This window comes from Pocillopora damicornis, chromosome 11 (assembly GCF_964200805.1).
Source record: "Pocillopora damicornis chromosome 11, jaPocDami1.2, whole genome shotgun sequence".
Lineage (NCBI taxonomy): Eukaryota > Metazoa > Cnidaria > Anthozoa > Scleractinia > Pocilloporidae > Pocillopora > Pocillopora damicornis.
This window is the reverse complement of record NC_142680.1, coordinates 20,067,162-20,088,730: the sequence shown is the minus strand read 5'-3', so window position 1 is coordinate 20,088,730 and position 21,569 is coordinate 20,067,162. Positions and strand designations below refer to the sequence as shown.

Sequence of the window (21,569 nt, the reverse complement as noted above, 5' to 3'; positions counted from 1 at the left end):
ACAGAAGTGTTCCATTTCTATGAAAAGTTCTTATTCAGTATTTTATTACGCTCCTCGAACGGCACCAAGCCGTTGTCTTCGAGATCTATTCTAAAAAAATGTTTTTTCAATAAAGTGAGATTTACGCTCCTACCTTCTAAACTGATTTTCTCAACTACAGCGGCCGGATGAAAAAGCAAACTTTGGACTGTTAGCAAGCTGGCCAGAACAGAAAAAAATCTTGCACACGCCGACGAAAAATGTCTCATTTCTATGAGGATCTAGAGTTCTTGATCAGTGTTTTATTTCGCTCCTCGAATGGCAGCCATAAGCATGTCCCAGCCGTCGCCTTTAAATTGATTCGGCTCATTTATTGTTGCGGTGTCCGCCAAACCAAGACTGTAACATTCACCTGGAGGCCAGTGAGAAGGAATCTTATTTCCAAAACAAACAGGAAATATTTTGCTCCTTAGCTGTACTTGGTCTTTAGTAAAATCTTCACGCGGTATTGAGCTCGAGATACACACAACAACAATGTTATTAGGGACCTCCAGCCATTTCACAAAACGTTCCTTGATTGCTTCGCGTTCGTTTTCCGAAAATTCCACAGTGTCGTCATCAGGCGAGACTTTGACGCATCCATAGGGTTTCGCAGCATTTAAAGCGTCGCAGAAATGATCTATAATGTCGCTTGTGTGCTCTGATTTTGGATTGTATAGTATAAGCACACGCTTCACAGTGTTGTTTGCCATCCCTCAGCATCAAGTTCTTTCACTTTTCAACCGGCTGAGTGGATATGACAAAGATTTCATTTTCACTTTACATATAAGAAAATGTTATGTATTTTTAATGTTGTTTTCATTTCAACCTGCAATTTTTGAAATTATTGTCACGTGAAATAACAATAACGCATATCGATTACTCAAAGAGAAAGGGTAAATTATGTTTTATTTTGCCACGTGCCTAGTCTGTAGGCGAACTATTCTCAGTGCGAAAAGTACGTATTCTTTTTCGAAACCTTTAGAAAAAAAGCTGATTTATTTACTTGCTGATGACATTTGATTTAAAACAAAATTTAAGAACCTACCTTCATTTATTATGCGAATCTGTTAGAGGACTCTTATTGAGTTTATATAACCTCAGTCTTAACGTCATCATGTGTGAAAACTTTCAAAGTGATTTTATTGTAATTATTTTTGAGGTAAAAGCGAAAAAAAAGCATATGACAGGGACAATAGGACTAATCAAGTGAATTTTTCAAGTACATCCTTTCAGAAACTTCGTAGAATCGTACGGTTCTATTTTAGGTTACAGCTTCACAGCGCCCAAATTAAGCGTTTATTTGATTTCATTCTTTGAAACTTTAATAAATTGATACTTAAGAATCTGCCTTCATTTATTCTGCGAACTTGAATTTTAAAGGTATAGAGGACTCTTATCGTGTCTATATTATCCCAATCGTAACGCCTGCTTAAAGATCAGAGTTGGAGGAAATCGAGAGAATCTGGCGAGCCCTCGGGATTGACTGCATCACGCAACTGCCTTAGTGTTTAGAAAGGGCTATGTGGCTATGAAGAAAAATAAAAGGGCGTCTATTGCTGAAATATTTCTCAAATGTGCACACTTAATTGTCTAAAACATCACAGCTGCGTTTATATACTCTAATGAATCTTATCACCTCAACCGACCAGTGAAACGGGATAGACAATAAACATCATCAGCACAAAGGTTTTTTTAAGCGACTATCTATCACTACTTCTTTCACACAGCTCGCGGGAAAACACACCTTCGCTCTCGCGAATCCAGATAAAACCGCATTCATCGTCGAAAAAACGAAATTCTTTGATTCTCTTCTGTAGAAACATCTCGTTTACGAGGAAAGAAGATTACTTTATCATCTGTTTGAGAATTAGCTGACGTGTGAAAAAGTTTCGAGCACAACGACTCCTTGTGTTTGAAAAATTTATTTTTCGTATGTTTGTTAGGAACATATTTACGCATAAACTCTCCATGTTGACCATTTTCGATTTCTTCAAGTTCTTTCGCTCTAGTATTTAAAAAAATATAGAAGAAGCCACAGAGGTTTTTGTACTGCCAACTAATAGATTTTGTTTGTTACTTAGCCTTTCATAAGACAGCTGTATGTCGGTGCTTTGACGACCATTACCGCTGAAAGTGCATGTAAATATGCGTCAATGCTCTCTCTGGAAATATAAATGTAAGTGCTGATGAGCCTTCTGGAAAATTGATTCTCGAGACATTAAGTTGGCAGCTGAGTTCGTGCTCGTAAGTTCCCTTTCCTTTCATAGGATAATTTCCCACGTTACCGCTTTTCCGAACTTAAGGACAGGTGTTTGTAATATGAAAGCCGTGAAAATGACTTAGGGTTGCTCTCTTTGATGGCCTATAGTCTATTGTATCCGTTTCTTAGTTTTGAAATTCTTTCCGAACAAATATTATAATTGAATGAAATCGCTTAACTACAAAAAGACCAGTTTTCCGCTTCTTTTGTTCTGCAATTCAATTATAGTAAATTTAGAGAACAATAGAGGCACGCACTCCATAGCACTCAAGGAAGTATGTTGGAAAGCTTTTTAGATTACATAGACGACCGCGTGGCGATCAAATTGACGATTGTTTTACGATTACGAAGTAAAGTAGGCTAGAGGTCAGGTCGGTTGCCGACATGAACTAAAATAAATTTACTGTGGAACCAAACGCTGTCTAGTCCTTGAGGTCCGCGTAGCAAGTTCGCTTGAAGTAGGTCTCGAGTCGATCCGTGAGCCAGGGAAACCTTGACGAGTTTTCTTTCCCGCTGCCAAGTGGTTTTTACCGAGCTATTATCCCGGTTATTGTTGCGTTCCCAGCAAAAGTACTTTTACTGCGAAAAACCTATCGTCACAATTCACGTAGTCAACGCCCTTATAGTGCAAAACTTTGGTAGCTTTTTTTAAGCTTTAAACGTAAATGAACAAATAGTTTGAGCCGGATTAACTCACGTGTTCAATAACATTACATGATCAAAAGAAGAACTCACTAAAAAAAGATTTCGTAGACCAAACAAACAAACAAGAACGTCATAAAATAAACATTTATTCGTGCCACAAATTAGCTGAACCTAGTGGAAAATGTTGAAAATCAAACGGCTCTAGTTACTATCCGAAAGCAAGTTTAATTTGTTTAAAATACAGATTATGACTGTTTCAAAAATATTTGGCCGATTCATTTTCATCGTGATTTTAATACTGCCAACGTATATTTTGACACTATAGAGTAATTTTCTGTGGAGTGCCGTTTGAGCAATGTTCAGATTATTACAATGGCCAATCAGAGCACAGGAAAATTCAAAGGCAAAGGGAGAGGAGCCAATGAGAGTTTAAAAAAAAAACATGGAAACGACGTGAAATTTGGGAAAACAATGGTGACGAAAATACGATCGGACTTAGATTCCTATCTTATTGGTTGAGACATTGGCGGGAGTTCATACCTGGACCAATCACGGAGGGAGTTAGATTTATATCAAAATAATCCTGGATTTAGATTACTTCAGAAACAATGGAAAACTGGCTTAAAATTACTGGATTACTGGCTCTTTTGCTACATCTAGATGACCTGTTCAAGTTCCATTCCGTTCACTCTGCTCTAACAACGGCAATAAGTTCTTTCAACGGTTCTTCAAAATCGCTTGGGCTTCTCACAGCTTTGAAGTCGACGTTCAAAGAAACACATTCCTTCCATGAAGTCGGACATTTTCCAAAGGAAAACGCCACGATCTTCCCTCCTTGCAAATTAATATCATCCGCGAAAGGCTGTACATCTTGACTTGACAGCAAGCAAACGAGAACCACGCCACTTTGACCCAGCCATTCGTTAATCCACTGCTTCGCATCCGTGAGGGAATTACCAGAAAGACAACTTGAGACATCAAGTTCCAGGATTTTCACATCTCTCTCTTTGATTACTAAGCTTCCTGGAGGTTTAAAGGCGTTTACTGCATCGCAGAAATGATCAACGGCATCCATTTGTGGCTTGGACCCTACGTCGTGTAAAATTAGCAAACGGAGATTTTTGGAGCTGTTTTTTCCTTTGGAGACTATCTTTGGATGTACTGGTTTTTCCTTTCCTTTTTTCGACGGATCGTTGCCCATGATCTGCGGAGACAGGTTTCATATACATATTTGATAAGTACAAAACAAGAAAAGCTAGTCAGTATATACCGCTCAGGTTACACCGATGCGCTTTCTAGCTAGTTCGGAATGAGAAATTTATGGTTCCCCTTCTTGAAAATGTGAGCGCTTGTTCGAGTAAGGCGAATTAATTAATTATTAACGGTCATGTTATAAATATAACAACAAAATAAAATAACTGAAATCATATTTTGTCTATAGGCTTTTGATCCGATTTCATCAGTAAGGTCGCCAACGATGTAAAAGCTATAAGTTTAAAGGTCTAGATCGAATAAGATCACCAGCCTTCGCAGAAATAAGCTAAAGACAAAATATAAACACACGCGAACGTTTTGCTTAATATGCCTCGCCTCACTCTGCCCACCCACCGGGCACCTCAAGTTTTTTTTGCATGGGATCGATGGCAAAATTTCTAGGAGTGTCTGAACATCTCAAAACTAGGTTTTATCGCCTTTGATATAGCAGTAAGTTAGATAAACAATCCTTTTTCGTCGGCAGTAATCTTAAATCACATGCAATCGCTTGATGGATGGAGAATGCATCATATGATTCACTCGAGATGTTTAGGCTGAGTTCTGTTCAGTTATTTTTACGCTCACAGCTTACATAGAAAGATAGCCATAACAAACAAAACACATCGCCAAATCTACACGTCAAAAAAAAAAAAAGCAAAATGTAAATAAACAAAATACGAAAAATTCCCAAAATCAATTCGAGTGTGACTTACTTACAGGTGAGGTAAAGACACCTAGATTGTATGCCCTCAAGGTAGGTAGCGTGACATGATGTCATGAATTAAAGAGCTAGATTTAACGTTCAATGTCATTAAATATTGGAAGAATAGTGATTCAGTTGATGCTGGTACAAAAGATATAACAGCCGTCAAGAAATTGGAGTAACAGACGCAGATATAGTAGTGTGAGACGTGATCAGTGGCGTGATTTTGCGAGAAAAATTCTATACATTTTGGTGAGACGAAGACAGATCTTAGAGAAGCAAAGACAGTCGCTTGAAGCAATCTACATATAGTGGTCATCTAAGGCCCAATATAGCTTTAAAATACATCAAATTTTACTTTCACCTTGGTGAAATTAAATGGCAGGCAAATTGAAGCGCTTTTAAATATGCGTTCGCCAATTAAGTCAATCGAGAAGAGTGCCATTCGACTAAAATGCTTTAAACCATTTGAATCAGCGCGTAATCAAGCGTGAGTCGTGTGACAGAACGGCAGTAAATAATCGAGTAAACAGAAGGAAATTTGCTCACCTTTTCAAGGTAACGCTCAGTCAAGTCGCCCAGAAGCGAGATTGGAGTCTCTAGCTGTGTATTCTCAACGTCAATCGAAGACTTTGAGAAGGATTTACTATAAAAGTCGTTCCTGTGCAGCCACAAAGAATAGTATGTGAAAGATTGTGAAGTATGCCACACAACCCATATGACGTCAATGAACTTCTAGAAGGATGAGCCTGCGATTAATTTTCGTGCGACGCATTTTGGTCAGCGGTGAAAATCTGGATGTTTTTGGAAGTTTCGACAATGAATTCATGAGTAACTTTAATCAGCGATACCAGAATAAATAAAGAATTTTCACAGAATTAGACGAAAATACTTAAGTAAAACACAATTCTTTGATCATTGTAAGTTAAGCTAATCTAATTGATGAATGTATGGAACTGCAAGTTAGGCTTCCCCTTTTTGGTCAGCTTTGAAAATCTGGAAAGTTTCGACAATCAATTCATGATTAATTTTAATCAGCGATATCAGAGTACATAATTTTAAAAGAATTAGAGGAAAAACGTAAATGAAATACCATTTTTTAATCAGCGTAAGTTAAGTTAATTTTATTGTCAAATGTAAGGAACTGAAAGTTGGGCTACCCCACTAGGGGCGTGGTGGTGAAATTGCAAAGGACGCCTCTTTCCATTTTACATAAAGTATCATTTCCCCCCTGACATGATGCCCTATCTCCATTGATTTTCAAACCATGTGTTGTGCATTTGAAATGACGGCGATTTTTGGTGGAACAAAGAAAAGAGGATGCAAAAACAAATATGTCAGAGGCAGTTACTCTTTTAAGTCTGAATGTTCGCAGTTAAACCCAATCGTTGCAAAGCATCTTTTGACGTGACACTATACAAACCCTTATCAAAAGTATAGTAACGTTGTCCGTCTTTAAACTCACCTGTTTTTTTCCAGAGGTTGTCTAGGATTTTCCCTAAAATTGATCAAAGGTATCAATAAAAATCTGCATCTAATACAGATTATTATAATTTCAACTCACTATCTCTTTTCTGATTGGCCGAAAGTGACAATGAAATTTCGAAATCAGCACCTGGGACGTCATCTAGCTACAGATTACACAATAATCATGTCAAGGACACTCACGGTCACGGATAATCCTGTTATGTATGACCGCGGTGCATGATTTCTAAGGGTAATCACGTCAAGTTCGCGCCCTTTGCGTTGCTTGCTGATTGGTATTTTTTCTACACGTTTAGAAAATAAATTATTAGTTCCACTTATCGTGGTGACCATTTTTTTTTTCGTTCAATGTATAATAAAACAATTAGATTCGGTTTTTGTCATATCCAGAGTAGTCAAGGTCTCGGTAAGGGTTATTAGCCAAAGTCGAATAATTGTTTAGAATTACTGGTTTTTTTTCTCTTTAGTCTGTACATATTACAGAGAGAGGTAAAAAAAACTAGTGTAATCCTGAAAAAACCCCCGACACTCAGTTGAACATTTATCCGCACTGTTCGATATGACGGTGGGCCGACGCAGAACTTGAGTTAAGCTGAGTTTTAAAATTTATCCGATGTGATTTATAGGGGGCGTTATTTAATAAGGGATAATCCAACATATTTTTCTATTCTTGGTTACCCTGCATGCAGTGCGAAAAAACAAATTAGAAAAGAAAAGACATCAGTCAAAGATCAAATGGAATTATTAAGCTTGTTATTTAATGGAAGGCTTTCTCAGTACCCGCCAATTTCCCATTCACAACAGATTTATAAAAACGACGGATCTGATTTAAAATAGATACATGGTACAAAGATATTGGATGAAATACAACAGGAACTTAGCAATAAAATCAGAAAATCAGAAAACAAACGGCGGAAATAACGGAACTTGTCACATCCTCTGTGTTAGCAAGTTTAGTTCCTTCTATTTAATAAAATACGTCACTTAATGAAATCTTTGTTTACAATCTGCAATACCGACATTTATTTTACAGCCAAGTATTAAACAAGAATGAAACAAATCAATATTTTACAAGCATTTAATGAGCTAAGAATCAACATTCGGGAAGGTGTAATAACTATTCAAAGAAGTTTGTTAACAAAGCGGAAAACGCTATTATTTGCACAAACAGCAAATACGACGTTCATTTGAAATCATATCAATTTTGATCTTAAGCAAGGCTGAATGAGGTAGCTATCAGTACTAATAAAACCGTCAAGAATTTCGTTTGACTCGCGAAATCAAGGCATTGTTTTTTTTGACGACAGAATTGAAACCAGACCAAGGAAGGAGAAACTTAGAAGTGCGGACTCCATTCGTTGTCTTGGGTAAGAAAATATTTTAGCGTTAAATCTTGAACGGAAATCACAAGACAGCTCCGGTAAGATATCAGACTGAATTCGAAGGTTTTGGGCACAAAAAAACTTCTGAGACCCCTCTGTATTAACCCTAATTATATTAGCTGTACTCCATACTGAAATCATACAGTTTAGTTTACATTTAGAACTGTAGGATGTAAAGGAGGAAAAAAAAACGATTTGATGATGAAGACTTTTAATTGATGCTTTCGATAGGTCTTTATTCACTAATCTGGCAAGTCTGAAAAAGTCAATCAAAGATCAATCCCTACAGCAAAGTTAGAGAGTTAATTCAATTTTTCTGAAGATACCCGCATTCAGTGACTTAAAACTGATGATAAAGAACTTGCTTACAGAGTCTAGTTCTTGACTAGTGGCTGACTGTTTCAGTGCAGATTCTAATAAAAATAGGGCATACGTTTCTTCACTGCCGCGCCTGCTCATAATTTTAACTGAAAAAGGAGACGCGCAAGATCTCTCGCGAGGCGAAAAATCCACGCGAGTGCATCTCGTCGTAACCTGGATTGATTCTTGTTGCAGAAGCTATGTACTTATGTAAATAGGGATTATCTACGCAAGAAATCCTTCAGCTTCCACCTCACGTCTTGTTACTTGTCTGCATATGAACGGATGGCGTGGCTTGACCTCACTTAGTTTATACGTAGATATGATGTCACAGTTCAAATTCTTTTCCTTCTTCAAAAGCTTTCTACTTCATCAAGAACAATACAAAACAAATCTCTCTTGATCTGTCAACAAACCTTTATGCCGAAAAGCAAACTGTAGTTAAGTCATCTACATAAAAATTCAAAGGGGCCATGCTTGTTTACTCAAGGCCAGCCCGAACAGTGCTAGTAATTTCGTTTCTATGTATGTTGCCGTTGCGGACAATTTAGCTCTGAAATTTTCAACACTCATTCCCAAATAGAACAATCTGAGTCGAAGGTATGTATGATAGCATTCCATTGTTGTGATTAGGAATTGTCTACTACCGACTAATAACATGCCTTGAATTCAATCACTTTGTGGACGCAACAATTTGCTTAACAGTCTGTTAACAGAAGTTTTAGTTCCACATAAAGTTTCCAAATTAAAGCCATTTAAGTTTCGAGAGTCATTCAAAATTATTTCCTCCACACTTTTTCGCGTCCATCGTCCATCATTTCCAATCCCGCCTCAGCAAATTAAGAAAATTTATGCCTTTAAAGAATGAATGATTTTATGTAGCTAGCCACGCCAGATAATGTTTCATTAGTTAGGGTCAGTTTACATACGGGAATCTAAGTTATGAGTACTTAAATCCATGTAGACCAGCTTTGAAAACGTTTTTCCAAACCTCGTCCCTCTCAAGGCAGTTCATTCGTGTAGGGTGCCATCGGGTTCACCTTTGCTGGAAAAAAATCACGATTCTAGATAATTTAATTCAGTTCAGTTGTTAGCAAATAAACGGCCACGATTGTGACCAAAAGATGGCAAAATCTTGATCTCATTTTCATAACTTATTCCCAGTAAACAGAACTAGGCCTTGGCAATGTGCTCTATGAGTTTAAGTAAACGATCGGCAGATGAGACTTTTCTATCCTCTCTAGATCTGTTGCCTGTGGTTTTTAATTGTCTCTCAGTTTAGTTTCAGAGGAAGCCAGAATATTCCGTATTGTTCAAAACTGAATCACACTTTCTTTACACAGGATACCCACTCAACAACACGATGATTGGCTTTCAATTAACTTCTGTGGCTCTCCTGTGCACGATGTGTCTAGTAAATGGATATGCAGGTATTGAATTCTACAGAAATTTAATTCAACACCTAACTGGTTTATGAAAATGGAATCAGCCAGATCTTTCGGCTTTTTCCTATACCCAGTCTCCTCCTTCCTGCATTGTATTAGTCTTGTGCCCAAGCTTCCCACTGTCAATTGGCTGCGGAATCGATGTGGGGGATCTTGGTGCAGGTTTACAGAATGATGAATAAGTGCGACATTTTGTGGATAAAAATTACTGAGGGAAGGGGAGGCAGGTACTGAATGTCCACGAGTCTAAATATTTTCAAAGCTTAATACAGAACGAGAACGAGAGTAACCGGCTGACGCACGCGCATCGCGCAAAGAAGTTGAGATTCTCTGAGCGATTTCCTTTCCCCACCCTCCCCCTCCTTCTTCTCCAGTATTTCCCTTGTCATTAGCGTTCAGTCCTCCAACGGTCTTTTATGTGTTCATGGCTATCAATGAGCGAAGGACGTAAGATTAAGCAGAGATTTGTAGATAGGATGAAAAAAAAAGGGTGAATTAATATTTCGAACACTGTTGACCAGTGTGTATGATTTCCAGGGTGAAACTAAAAAATTGAATTGTTTAAGAAGAAAAAACATTTATGTTTTCTTAAAGGGATTTTTGGCGATGAGTGCCCCGTTGAACTTTCACAAAAGACTTCCAGGGCTTGCCAAGAAAGACGTTATCGACAACTGCTGGCTAATAAGAATATCTATCAGTTGGTCCCCATTTCATTTCGTCCTAATGAGCCAATCAGGTGGTTGAACATGACAAGTGATAAGATGGTAAGTTGCTCTACAGACTCACATTCCGTCTATCGGAGGTCTGGTGATTAATTGGTTAATCTCTATCCATTCAGAACACATTTTGATAGAGTGCGATGGAGGCAAAACCAACGAAACCACAGCAGCCAATCAAAGGATAGGAAAATTTTACAGGGAGCCAATAAGAAACCGAAAAAAAAAAACTCGAAACAACCTGAAAAGTGGGAAAGCGCATATGACCAGGTCACGATAGGTTATAGCTTTGCCTCTGATTGGTTGGTAATATGGGTTGAACTTTCAACACCAATCACAGAGCACCAAGCAAAAAAAAAAACTTATGTAATTTCGGATTACTTCGATACTCATCTGAAAAATACTCTGCCCAGCTTATTGCCCAGTGATTATCTATTCGTTTCCTGTAGTTTATGACAGTACTCTTTCTTTTGTCCAACATGACGCACGGGTTTTAGACGGTTTCAAATATCATTCCTGATTACTACACGGTGATAAAACTAAGAAAAATGAACTTCTATCCATGGTTCAGCCGTGGTATTTTAACATTCAGGAAATATTTCTCCAGCATTCGATAGTCTTACATGCGATCAACAAGTTGCGATAAAAATTATGGGATTAATGGTACTGCAGTTTAATAACATTTCTGGGATCCTAATGCCTTTGAAGATGGTGACTGATTGTTAAAAAAAAGGAAGAAAAAAATTTTTCAAATTTAAGAAGGAACCTTACCCTCCCAAAGTCAATTCAACTAACAACTACGTACCCCACAATATCTTTCATCTTCGGCTCTTTGTAATTTTATTTCCTACGTTAATGGTAGACTATATGTCTCTTATCATGTAATATCTCCATTACCTACCAGTCTATTTTCATCAAATTTCGGTGAAAATTACACATATGTGAATAAATGGCTACTACGAATTACCAGAGTAAAAGCAAAATCCACCAGAAAAGTTGTAGAAAAAAAATTTCAGTCTTTAGGGGTTAAATAATATTAATAATTTTATTTATAGTTATTATTACATTATATAGTAATTATTACATTATATTATGTATATTATAGTTATTATAAAATTACCTTGAAACGTTCGAAGGAAAATACAGTGGTGTTTTTGCCTTATTTCAAGAGCTTTTTATGGTTTGTTTTGTTTCCTTCAGAGAGCTGTATTCAGTAAACACCCGTTCGAGCAGTGGGAATTTAATATATACCTTGCAAAAACCGCGGGAGGTGCTGAGATTTTGAAACAGTGGCACAAACTTAATGGAGGAGAAGATATACAAAGTTTCGCAGACTTTGTGAAGATATACACTTTCTTCCGAAAAGCGCAAAAACAATTGGGGGTAAGCAGATGTAAAATTTTGATTTAGAATAGGCTAAGAAACCTCATTCTTTTGATGAATTCACAAGATGATTCTTGTTCGCTCACAACTCACCTTGTGTTGGCTCATGGAATGATCGGAAATTGATTGCCGCTTTTTTTGTTTGCAGTTTTATTAATTATTTACGTCTATATGTAGCGCTCAAAAAAATTTTTTCCCGATAGGATCCGTATTTCAAAAATCCCTCCGACGAAGAACCGTTCCAGAACATCATCAAGTACTGGATGCGTGATAAAGTGTTCGCTGAACAGAGGCTCGCGGGAGTCAATCCTATGACACTGATGAGGATCTCAACTGATAGGGGTAGAAAGAATTTTTTGATATGATCGTTGAATGAGGCAGGATAGGACTGAGCGCTGGAAAATGGTGCTTGACTTTGATTGTCACAGCAAGCTATCTAAGTCACATTACATAGTGGGCGTGGCTAGGAGGGAGGGGTCTATAGTGCACACGATCCCCTTTTTGCAAAATTGATGATTTATATTGGGAAAATAGGTAAAAAAAAACTCTAAAATGGCCTAAGGAAACTAGAATAGGGCCTCCTTTCAATAATCTCAGGTTTACGCCTCTTTTTCACTTATGCAGCATTTGATAACCTTTTCTACAAAGTAACAAGTATAACAGCACAAGAAAGCGCTTTTTAAGTTGTCACAAATTGGACTGCATTTTTTTATGGGGACAGCAGAAAAAAGAGATTTTTTTTCTATTAACCCTGTCAATTGGGAGCACAGGATACACATGTCATTAATTATGTTCAGTTTAACAAATTTTTGTTCTTGTCTCACAGAGAATGTTGGTTTGAGGTGGAGCGAGCTCAAGAAAGTTTTAAATCAGGAGTTTGATTGGGAAAATCTTATAATTAATACTCCAAATATGCCAAAGATCTCACTGCCAAAAGTAAGTCCTATTTAGACGAAAGTTTTTGAAAGTGTGAATTGAGGCGGCAAGGCCATCCAAATATTTCAAGCTGATCTCCTTCCCATTGACTCACAGAGTTAGTTTTACAGTGAGGGAAATTTGTAGAATTTAGTTTTAGTTTGGGAAGAGTCAACCAATAAGAGACGATCCCATTAAAGGACGCTGATTGGTCAAGGAGAACAGGAAGAGTTTAAGCAAAGTTTTCGAGACGCAAGAGATACTAAAAAGACTGAAATTTTTTAGATTCATGATTTTATTACTAATTTAAAGAGCTGCCTCATTAGAAGATCAATTTATTCATGTCAGTATATAATAAGTTCTAGACAGCTTTCAGTAGGGATATTTGAGAACCGGGCCACACATCTGTTTTTGGCCTAAGTAGTGAGCTTAGTTTTGTCGGTTTGAAAGCGAAAACAGGAAATCTGACGGCCATCCTGGTTTAGAATCATCAAATGCTCCTATCTTTCATTGGTCTTCTAAGCCGAGCTCCTTGGCAAATTACCACTAAGTTCTTAGTGATATCCGTGGAGCGTGATTTACAACCTTTTCCCGTTGTGATCCCTGCCACACGACCCCTCTCCCGCTTTCCCCCACACAACCTTTATCTACAATCCTCCATTCATCCACAGGCAATAAGCAGCAAAATGGTGTTTGTTTTACGTTATCCACTTTTGGATAATCTACCAGCAATGCCAGACATCATGGAGTCGCGTCCTCATAGAAAGATGTGGGATCCTACTTCACCGATAACGTTCTTCGCTGTCCATCCAAACAACAGAAATAATCTGATCCCAATAGCCATTCAAATGGACGTCAAGCCTGGTATGAATATTCTCTGTACAGCATACCACGTGCGCTGTGAGCATGCGTAAGAAATTCTCAGTCCGGAAAAAAACAAGACCCAGAAAAAGAATGTCGATTATTGTAAAAAGACCTTATCCATCTGCGTCCACTTGATGAAAGTGACCGAAAAGTATCTTGGTCCACTTTGAGGAGGGAGAGAAACTTTCGGAATTACTTAGTTTCCGCTTGACTTTTGAACGTTTGTTCAATATAGGTTGCAATTTGATAAAAAATTTTCTTTAATTTCATTTTTAGGTTCTCCAGTTTACACGCCGAAAGACGATGGCCTCTGGATGCTGGCAAAGCTCAGCGTCCAAGGCGCAGATCTCGGCTACAACCAAGTCGCTGAACATTTGGCGAAGACGCACCTTCTTTTGGAGCCCTTCTGCGTGAGTAAGGACAGACAGCTGTCCGAGAATCACCCACTTCATCAGATCATCAAGTATCACTGCAGGTTTTACATCATTTTTAAATTTTTGATTTTGGCAATTTGCATCTAGATAGGCGTAATATGAGAGATATCCTGGTCATGATCGTAACTTGATCGTGATTTTGTCGTATAGAAATCTTACTCGTGCTCGTGCTCGTTATCGTATCGTATCGTGATCGAAATCATGTGCGTGATTGTTAACACGATATCATCGTGATTGTATCGCCATTAAAATCGTGATTGTGCTCATATCGTAATTTTTTCGGGATCGCCATCGTGATCGTAACAAAATTGTGACCGTGATCGTGATTATCACTATCATTGCAGAGGCATCAGTATAACAGATAAGTTGGCCTTTCAACTTCTGTTAGGACCGAATGAAAACCTGCACAAGCTGTTCCCGTACGGTTATCGTGGAGCTGTAAACATTGCTCTGAAGTCCTACAGGCAAACAAGTTGGAAAGATACAGATTTTATGGGAAATATTAAGGTAAAGCTTATCGTATACCGGTATTTTTCTCCAAAATTTTATCCTGTACTCGTAGGCGTACAATATAATAAGGTATGGTTCTCCTTAGTTGACAATGGTTGCCCAATAGGTGGAGCAAAACATACACACGTTCACGCTGGAGCCTGTAAAACGCAAGTTTGGATTGGGAGCGGAAATTATAATGAACGGTTTTCTAATTTTAATCTGCATCCAAGGGATTGACCTCAGACTATCGGATTTCGCGGCTGGAAGCGACTCCAACTGAGCTTTCAAAAAGCTAGGTACTTCATTGCACGTAAGTGCCTGACGTTTGCTATTTTCACCTTATCTCCAGAAACGCGGACTGGACTTCAGAATCCTCCGTTACTTTCCTTACAGAGATGATGGTAAATTCATCTTCGATACGATCCAAAAAGCGGTCCGAGACTATGTCAATCAGTAAGTTGCGTGTGCATATGCGTGCATAAGCGTACTTATTTCCTGATCAGTGAGCCAATATTATCGTATATTCAGGCTATACAAGCATTGACAGCCTATTTAACTAGTTTCTCTTTTTCTCCACTCCAGGTATTACGAATGTGACGAGGACGTACAAAGCGACTATGAGCTGCAAAATTTCATGAATGAGGTATCTGCTGACGGCGTAGGGATTGATGGAGGCAATGGAAATGTAAGAAAAGCAAAATTTTTGTCTTTTGAAGCATTCTATGAAGTTTGCTGGCCCATGAATTTTCTCGCACAGGAAATCACTTGCACGACTCGGATCAAAGATCCCATCGTAATGAGGAGGGCGTTGATCGCAGAAGTGTCTCTAGCGAGTACAAATAGTCCCCGGTGAGGCAACATTCTGCAGATGAATCAGACTAACGTATTGCTCTTTCAGGTAAAGGATCTTCCCAATGAGTTGACCTCAGTTGATAGTCTTATGGCTTTCCTGACAAGACTTTTGTGGCAACTAAGCGCACAACACGCAGCCTTGAATTATCCCGTGGCAGACTATGGAGGGTTTACACTCAACATGCCCACGAAGCTGTATCAAGATTCACGAGTCTCCGATGACGTGTTTTCCTTGTTCAGTTTTCCTAATGCTAACATTTCCGCGGTGAGCATTCGTTCCTCGTTATATCACCACATAGTTTTAATTTCACCAAGAGATTATAAAAGGTTAATTAACAGTTTATATTATGGCCTGCAGTGCAATTCCTCCACGTGCCTCATGTCACAACTTGATTTCAGGGTTTAAGAATGTCACCCGGTTAGTTTAGTCGTTTGAGTGTGTGATTTCCCCTGCGGAAGTTCGGGAGCGTCAGCTCCATTATAGAACCAACTCAATGGTCTTGAAATAATTGAAATGAATGCATGTGCAAATGGTCTGGCGATGTAATATTTTAGTGAAAGGACGCTATACCCAGCATACAAACTAGGTCCTACCCCCTGTATTTTCAAAGTCGAGTGGTTAGAACTGATCGTTAACGAAACTAAGCACAACGAGCACGGGGTAATCGAGGGTGGGTACACAGGAGCAAGGTACACGGGGAACGGGGCACGGGGCACGGGGCACGGGGCACGGGGCACGGGGCACGGGGCACGGGGCACGGGGCACGGGGCACGGAGCTCGGATTACGGAGCAGGATAAAAAGAGCATGGGATACATGGCCTAGGTCTCTAAGTGCATGTAGCGCTCTTGTGTTTTTTCTGTGTCTCAGCAGGTCTAAATAAAAACAAACTCGCTAATTTCTGTTCTGTTCTGTTCGCTACACGCTGAATGATAACGAAGGCGCAAACAGGACAACACTAAACCTTTCAGTTAATGACGTAATTTTATTGTAATCAAACTAATACCTACTGCTGTTTTTTCTTTCAAAAGCAACACGCAATTGTTGCCTTCTCCCTGACAAATTACCGTTACGATAGTCTCTTCGACTACGGAAGCCAACTGCCGGACAAACGCGGAAGGGATGTAATATCCAAGTGGTTTAACTTCCTTCAAAGACGCGTGCAGCCGAGCTTAGAGAAGAGGAATCAAAACCGGTTCAAAGGGGATCATTTGACCTACCCCTACCTACTGCCTCGCTGGATACCGAACGGCGTACAGACATAAAGAATACTCAATAAGATTGCGAGATAGAGGGAGAGTGGTTTTGGTTTTTTTGTTTCTTTGGATTGAAGAAGAAAAGTTCCGAAACATGATAATGATTTCTACATTGTTCAAACCATGTTAAGCGATTAATAAAGCAGAACTATTAATGAAATTTTGATCTTGAGTTTACAGATGAGTATTTTTTCCTGTATGTCGATATTTAATTTCGTTTTAGTTTTAGAAGGGGAGTGGAAAGGATGCCGCGTATTTCCGTTCAGCGAGTGATATGAGCGCGCAAGGACAGCCTGAGGGTTCTAGCGCCAGACCCCTTACAGACCTTGCGCTCGTTTGCATCTCGCAGGCTTGGCCACTCGTGCCGCAGCGTTGACCCTTTAACTCCCAAGATTTCATTGGTAATTCTCCTTACTGTCTGCCAAAAGATTCTCATTACGTTAGTTTGGAGAATTTGGTATCGGATCAATCAGTAATTGCTTTTTTTTTTTCAAATTCTAAAGCTATCTAGCGTCTGCTCATTCCATGTTTCTAAAATTGATCTAGTAAGCCGTATAATAACAACACGCTATTGTTGCAGTTCCTTCTGCGATGGAACTGCAACAGGTGGGGGTATGGTATATGGGGTTTAAAGGAAGGCGCCGAAAAAGATTGCAGCTCCGTAGAAGAATTCTTAGAGGAAGAACTTTTCAGTAAGCACATGGGCCTCGATAATATTGAAGTCATGCGAGCGCACCGTACGAAGATCAACCAAGCGGCTGCGAGCGCTACCGCTCCGCAGTCAAGGCCTATCCATGTCTACTTACTTAGATATCGTGATAAAGGACGAATTTTAAAGGCTGCAGCGAACACCCTGAAAGATAACCCTTTCTGCGACAGTCAGATATTCATATCTGACGACGTGTCAAAATCAGTTCGAAGTGAAAGAGCCAAACTACGGAAAGATCATTTAAAGCAACTTAAAGAAAGAGAAGGAGTCCAGTTCGCGTTCATCCCATGGTCAGTTCCCGCGCAGATACTGTATAAAGAAATCGATTCTGAAGGTCTCAAGTCCTTTAAAATCAGACATGAGTAATCCTTATGTTGCTGTTTTGTTGTCATTATATACTGCGTAATTGTATTTATAGCTAAATGAACTGTATGATTTATAGTTTTGTTTACAATTTCGGCGCAGGCAAAACTGCTTGTCACTTTTAATACCATAGTATAATACAACCATTTGCCATGGAGATCTCGGCGAAAGTGTGCAGCAACCGAGATGGTAAGTGCGCTTTCGTTTGTTTGTATATTTTGTGTGTTGTTGTTTTGTGTCTGTGTTGTACTTCTTGTTCAAAACTTAAATTATTCTCTTACTACTTTTACATTTGTTTTGCTATTCTATTCATTTTCCGAGCAAATAGCACCTATTATAAAAGTGATAACACTTATTTATTCTTACATTAAGAATGCATAATTCGAAAGCTAAGCCTGAAAGCATCAAATTTCTTTCCTTGAATGTTAGAGGCCTAAGCAACTTTCATAAACGTAGGGCAATTTTTTCCTGGTGTAGAAAGCAAAAAGCCGATTTAATATTTTTACAAGAAACTCATTCCACAACAGAACGACAGGATCAGTGGCGAAAAGAGTGGGGCGCTTCTATTTTATTTTCACACGGCAGTACAAATGCTAGAGGTGTTGCAATTCTCATAAAGAATAGTTTGAACATTATTATTCAACAAAGTGAAATAAGTTCGGATGGCAGGTTTATTGTTCTAAAAGCTGCTATTAACAATGAGATATACACAATTGCAAACATATATGGCCCAAACAAAGACGCCGATGCTGTCAAGTTTTATCGTAATTTATCAAAATTATTAAGAAATGACGAATTTGGTAATGAAGAAAACATTATTATAGGTGGAGATTTTAACTGTCCTCTTGACATCACACTTGACAAAAAAGGTCGTTTACCGATTCCTCGAAAATATGTAATCAACTCTATAGATGAATTGCAAAATGAATTCAGTCTGCACGACATTTGGCGCCTAAAAAACCCAACATTGCAAAGCTTTACCTGGGGGCGTTGTTCACCTTTTATATTTTGCCGACTAGATTACTGGCTAATATCCGATAAATTACATGATTTGGTAACTAAGGTCGATATCATACCCTCGATCAAAACAGACCATTCCGCTATTTTTTTAGAACTTGAAGAAATCGAATCAAGTGGAAGAGGAGCTGGCTTCTGGAAACTAAACACTTCTCTATTGGCAAATGAAAATTATAAACATATGATAACAAACAATTTACCGACCTGGCTGGATGTAGGTAAAGATATACATGATCCCAGACTTTTGTGGGATTGGATCAAGTTTAATATAAGGTCAAACTCCATCATATTCTCCAAACAAATAGCTTCCCTTCGACGGAAACAAGAAGAGGAATTAAATGAACGTTATCAGGAAGCAGTCCTAATGTTTCACACAAATCCTTGTAACAATACGCGTCTGGCACTAGAAAAATCTAAGCAGGATCTTGAAGCACTGTACGAGGACAAAGTAGAAGGGATTATACTACGCGCAAGAGCTCGATGGCACGAACACGGTGAAAATAATAGCAAATATTTTTTAAATCTCGAGAAACGCAACCATGTTAAAAAGCATGTAAGAAAGCTGCACATTAGCGGTGTAATTTCTACTGACCCCTTTATGATTATGGATTCACAACGCAAATTTTATAAGAACTTATATCGTAGTAGAAATATTAATCTAGATAATGCAGAATCATCGATTTTTTTCGATAGTCCAAATTTACCCAGTATTTCACATGATTCAAGAATAATATGTGAGGGTAGAATAACTGCGGAAGAATGCCAGAACGTTCTCAAAACTTTTCCAACTGCAAAAACGCCAGGCAACGACGGGTTACCCATTGAATTTTATAACACCTTTTGGCCATTACTTAGTGATACTTTGATTAATTCATTTAATGAAGCTTTTATGAAGAAGGAAATGTCCCCATCTCAGAGACAGGCAGTGATTACTCTTATTGAGAAACAGGACAAGGATAGGACTTACTTAGAAAATTGGAGGCCAATATCCTTGACTAACGTCGACGCCAAAATTGCGTCCAAAGTTATAGCGACCCGTATTGTCAAAGTTTTACCCGAAATCATTGATAGCAATCAAACTGGGTACGTTTCAGGTCGCTACATAGGGGAAGCCGCAAGATCAATTCTAGATATAATGGATTACACGAAAACTTATGAAATCCCTGGATTGCTACTTTTTATAGATTTTGAGAAAGCTTTTGATAGTCTGGAGTGGAATTTTATGTTCAAATGCTTAGAAGTCTTTGGATTTGGATCCAGTCTTACAAGATGGATAGAAACCTTTTACAGTAACATAACAAGTTGTATTATCAACAATGGAACGCTCTCAGCTAGCTTTGAAATAAATCGAGGTGTAAGGCAGGGAGACCCCCTTTCTCCTTACTTGTTTATCATTGCTATGGAACTACTAGCAGTCGCTATTCGCTCATGTTCAGAAATAGATGGAATCAAAATAGATGAAAAAGAATTCAAAATGGTACAGTATGCAGATGATTTAACAGCTTTTGTGTCGGATATCAGATCTGCTCAATACCTTTTTAAGTTACTTGATCAATTCCAAAAATGTTCTGGCCTAAAGGTGAATTATACAAAAACCGAAGCAATGTGGATTGGCTCTTCCCGTAATAACATCGAAACACCTCTAGCATTGAAATGGCGTAAAACTGTAAAAGCTTTAGGGGTTCACTTTAGTTACAATAACGAAGAATCAGTGCAAAAGAATTTCTACGATAAGCTCAAAGGAATTAAATCTCAGATACGCTTGTGGAGTTGGAGAGGCCTCTCTCTGTTTGGTAAAGTTACAATTATTAAGAGTTTACTACTTCCTAAAGTTTTATACATCTCGTCAATTCTTCCTTCTCCTTTGGAGTTCATAAAGGCCCTTCAATCAATTATATATAATTTTCTTTGGAAGGGTCCTGATAAAATCGCCAGGACAGCAGTAATAAATGATGTTGAATTTGGTGGCCTAAAGGTAACTGATTTTACAACGTCAATTATGTCACTCCGACTTTCATGGATTGGAAGATTTCTAAGCGATAATTTTTATCCCTGGAAAGCGTATCTATTACATTTACTAAAACCTTTTGGTGGAGAATTTTTTCTTCATTGTGATTATAATATTAATGACTATAACATTTCCCCAATATTTTATAAGGAGATGTTACACTGGTGGTCAGATTTTCGTTCTAGATTTGATCTTGTAAGTCTACGTGAAACAATCATCTGGAACAATCATAACATTAGAGTAAACGGCAAACCTTTATTCTATTATAATTATAATAGCGCAAATATTATTCTTTTAAGCGACTTAAAATTTGATTTGAGTAACACAGAGTCCTTTAACCTTGCAAAACGTAATGGTTTAAAAGATTCCAACTTTCTGACCTGGACTGGTGTTCGTTGCGCAGTACCAAGTCATCTAAGAATTCGATGCCACGAAATTAAGAAAGATCATGTCAGATCACTGCAATTTAAAATCGGTGATAAAATCTTTGATCCAGCACTTAGCAAGTCTAGGGATTTCTACGGTTTGCTTATATCCAGTAAGGCGACAGAGTCCAGAGGCTTCACAAAGTTGAAATCTAAATTTTCTATTGATGATGTGGAAACAAAAAAGGCCTTCTCATTAATAAGGTCCTGTATCTGCGAGACATATGTGCAATGCTTTCAATTTAAAATACTAAATGACATTTTATTCACAAATTCCCGCTTAGCTAAGATAGGTTTAATACAAAGCGATCTTTGCACTTTTTGCAATACCAGTGCCGAAACAATTGATCACTTATTCTTTTACTGTGTTTACTCACATGCATTTTGGGAAGAATTTGAATCTTATTGGATCGCTATAGCCAAAGAACAAAGGAAACTTGAGTTAAAGACTATTTTAATTGGTGTCACAGATACTAATTGTTCTTTATTTAATTACTTAATCGTTTTAGGTAAGCTACATTTATGGAATTGTCGTAGGAATAATAGTCTTCCTTTTTTCCCTTCGTATAAGGAACTAGTTA

General features: G+C 38.2%; 2 protein-coding genes across 3 annotated transcripts; one reads left to right on the top strand and one right to left on the bottom strand.

Annotated features, from left to right (window-relative positions):
• Positions 1-3,056: 3,056 nt before the first annotated feature.
• LOC113678494 (uncharacterized) lies at positions 3,057-5,613 on the bottom strand. Its single transcript, XM_027195377.2, has 2 exons — positions 5,433-5,613; positions 3,057-4,130 (listed from the first exon to the last, which is right to left on the bottom strand). The coding sequence occupies exon 2, from the start codon at positions 4,125-4,127 to the stop codon at positions 3,612-3,614; it is 516 nt and encodes a 171-aa protein (XP_027051178.2). The 5' UTR covers positions 4,128-4,130; positions 5,433-5,613; the 3' UTR covers positions 3,057-3,611.
• A 1,940-nt stretch (positions 5,614-7,553) lies between these two features.
• On the top strand, positions 7,554-16,626 carry LOC113678487 (allene oxide synthase-lipoxygenase protein). 2 transcript variants are annotated; one of them, XM_089187137.1, is made up of 13 exons: positions 7,554-7,735; positions 9,454-9,540; positions 10,150-10,319; positions 11,472-11,654; positions 11,858-11,996; positions 12,481-12,590; positions 13,241-13,433; positions 13,710-13,908; positions 14,212-14,374; positions 14,709-14,812; positions 14,942-15,044; positions 15,258-15,476; positions 16,242-16,626. In XM_089187137.1, exons 2-13 carry the CDS (start codon positions 9,474-9,476, stop codon positions 16,473-16,475), a joined length of 1,884 nt encoding a protein of 627 aa, XP_089043263.1. In that variant the 5' UTR covers positions 7,554-7,735; positions 9,454-9,473; the 3' UTR covers positions 16,476-16,626. The 2 variants fall into 2 exon arrangements, with proteins under 2 accessions (XP_089043263.1, XP_027051170.2); XM_027195369.2 differs by lacking the exon at positions 7,554-7,735 and adding an exon at positions 8,577-8,710.
• The last annotated feature ends 4,943 nt before the right edge of the window (positions 16,627-21,569 follow it).

Coding starts and splice junctions, on each gene's coding strand:
- LOC113678494 (XM_027195377.2), bottom strand. CDS start 4,127: ATGGGCAACGATCCGTCGAAAAAAGGAAAGGAAAAACCAGTACATCCA.
- LOC113678487 (XM_089187137.1), top strand. CDS start 9,474: ATGATTGGCTTTCAATTAACTTCTGTGGCTCTCCTGTGCACGATGTGT. Junction 11,997..12,480: donor GAGGATCTCAACTGATAGGG/GTAGAAAGAATT, acceptor CTTGTCTCACAG/AGAATGTTGGTTTGAGGTGG. Junction 14,375..14,708: donor ATTTTATGGGAAATATTAAG/GTAAAGCTTATC, acceptor CCTTATCTCCAG/AAACGCGGACTGGACTTCAG.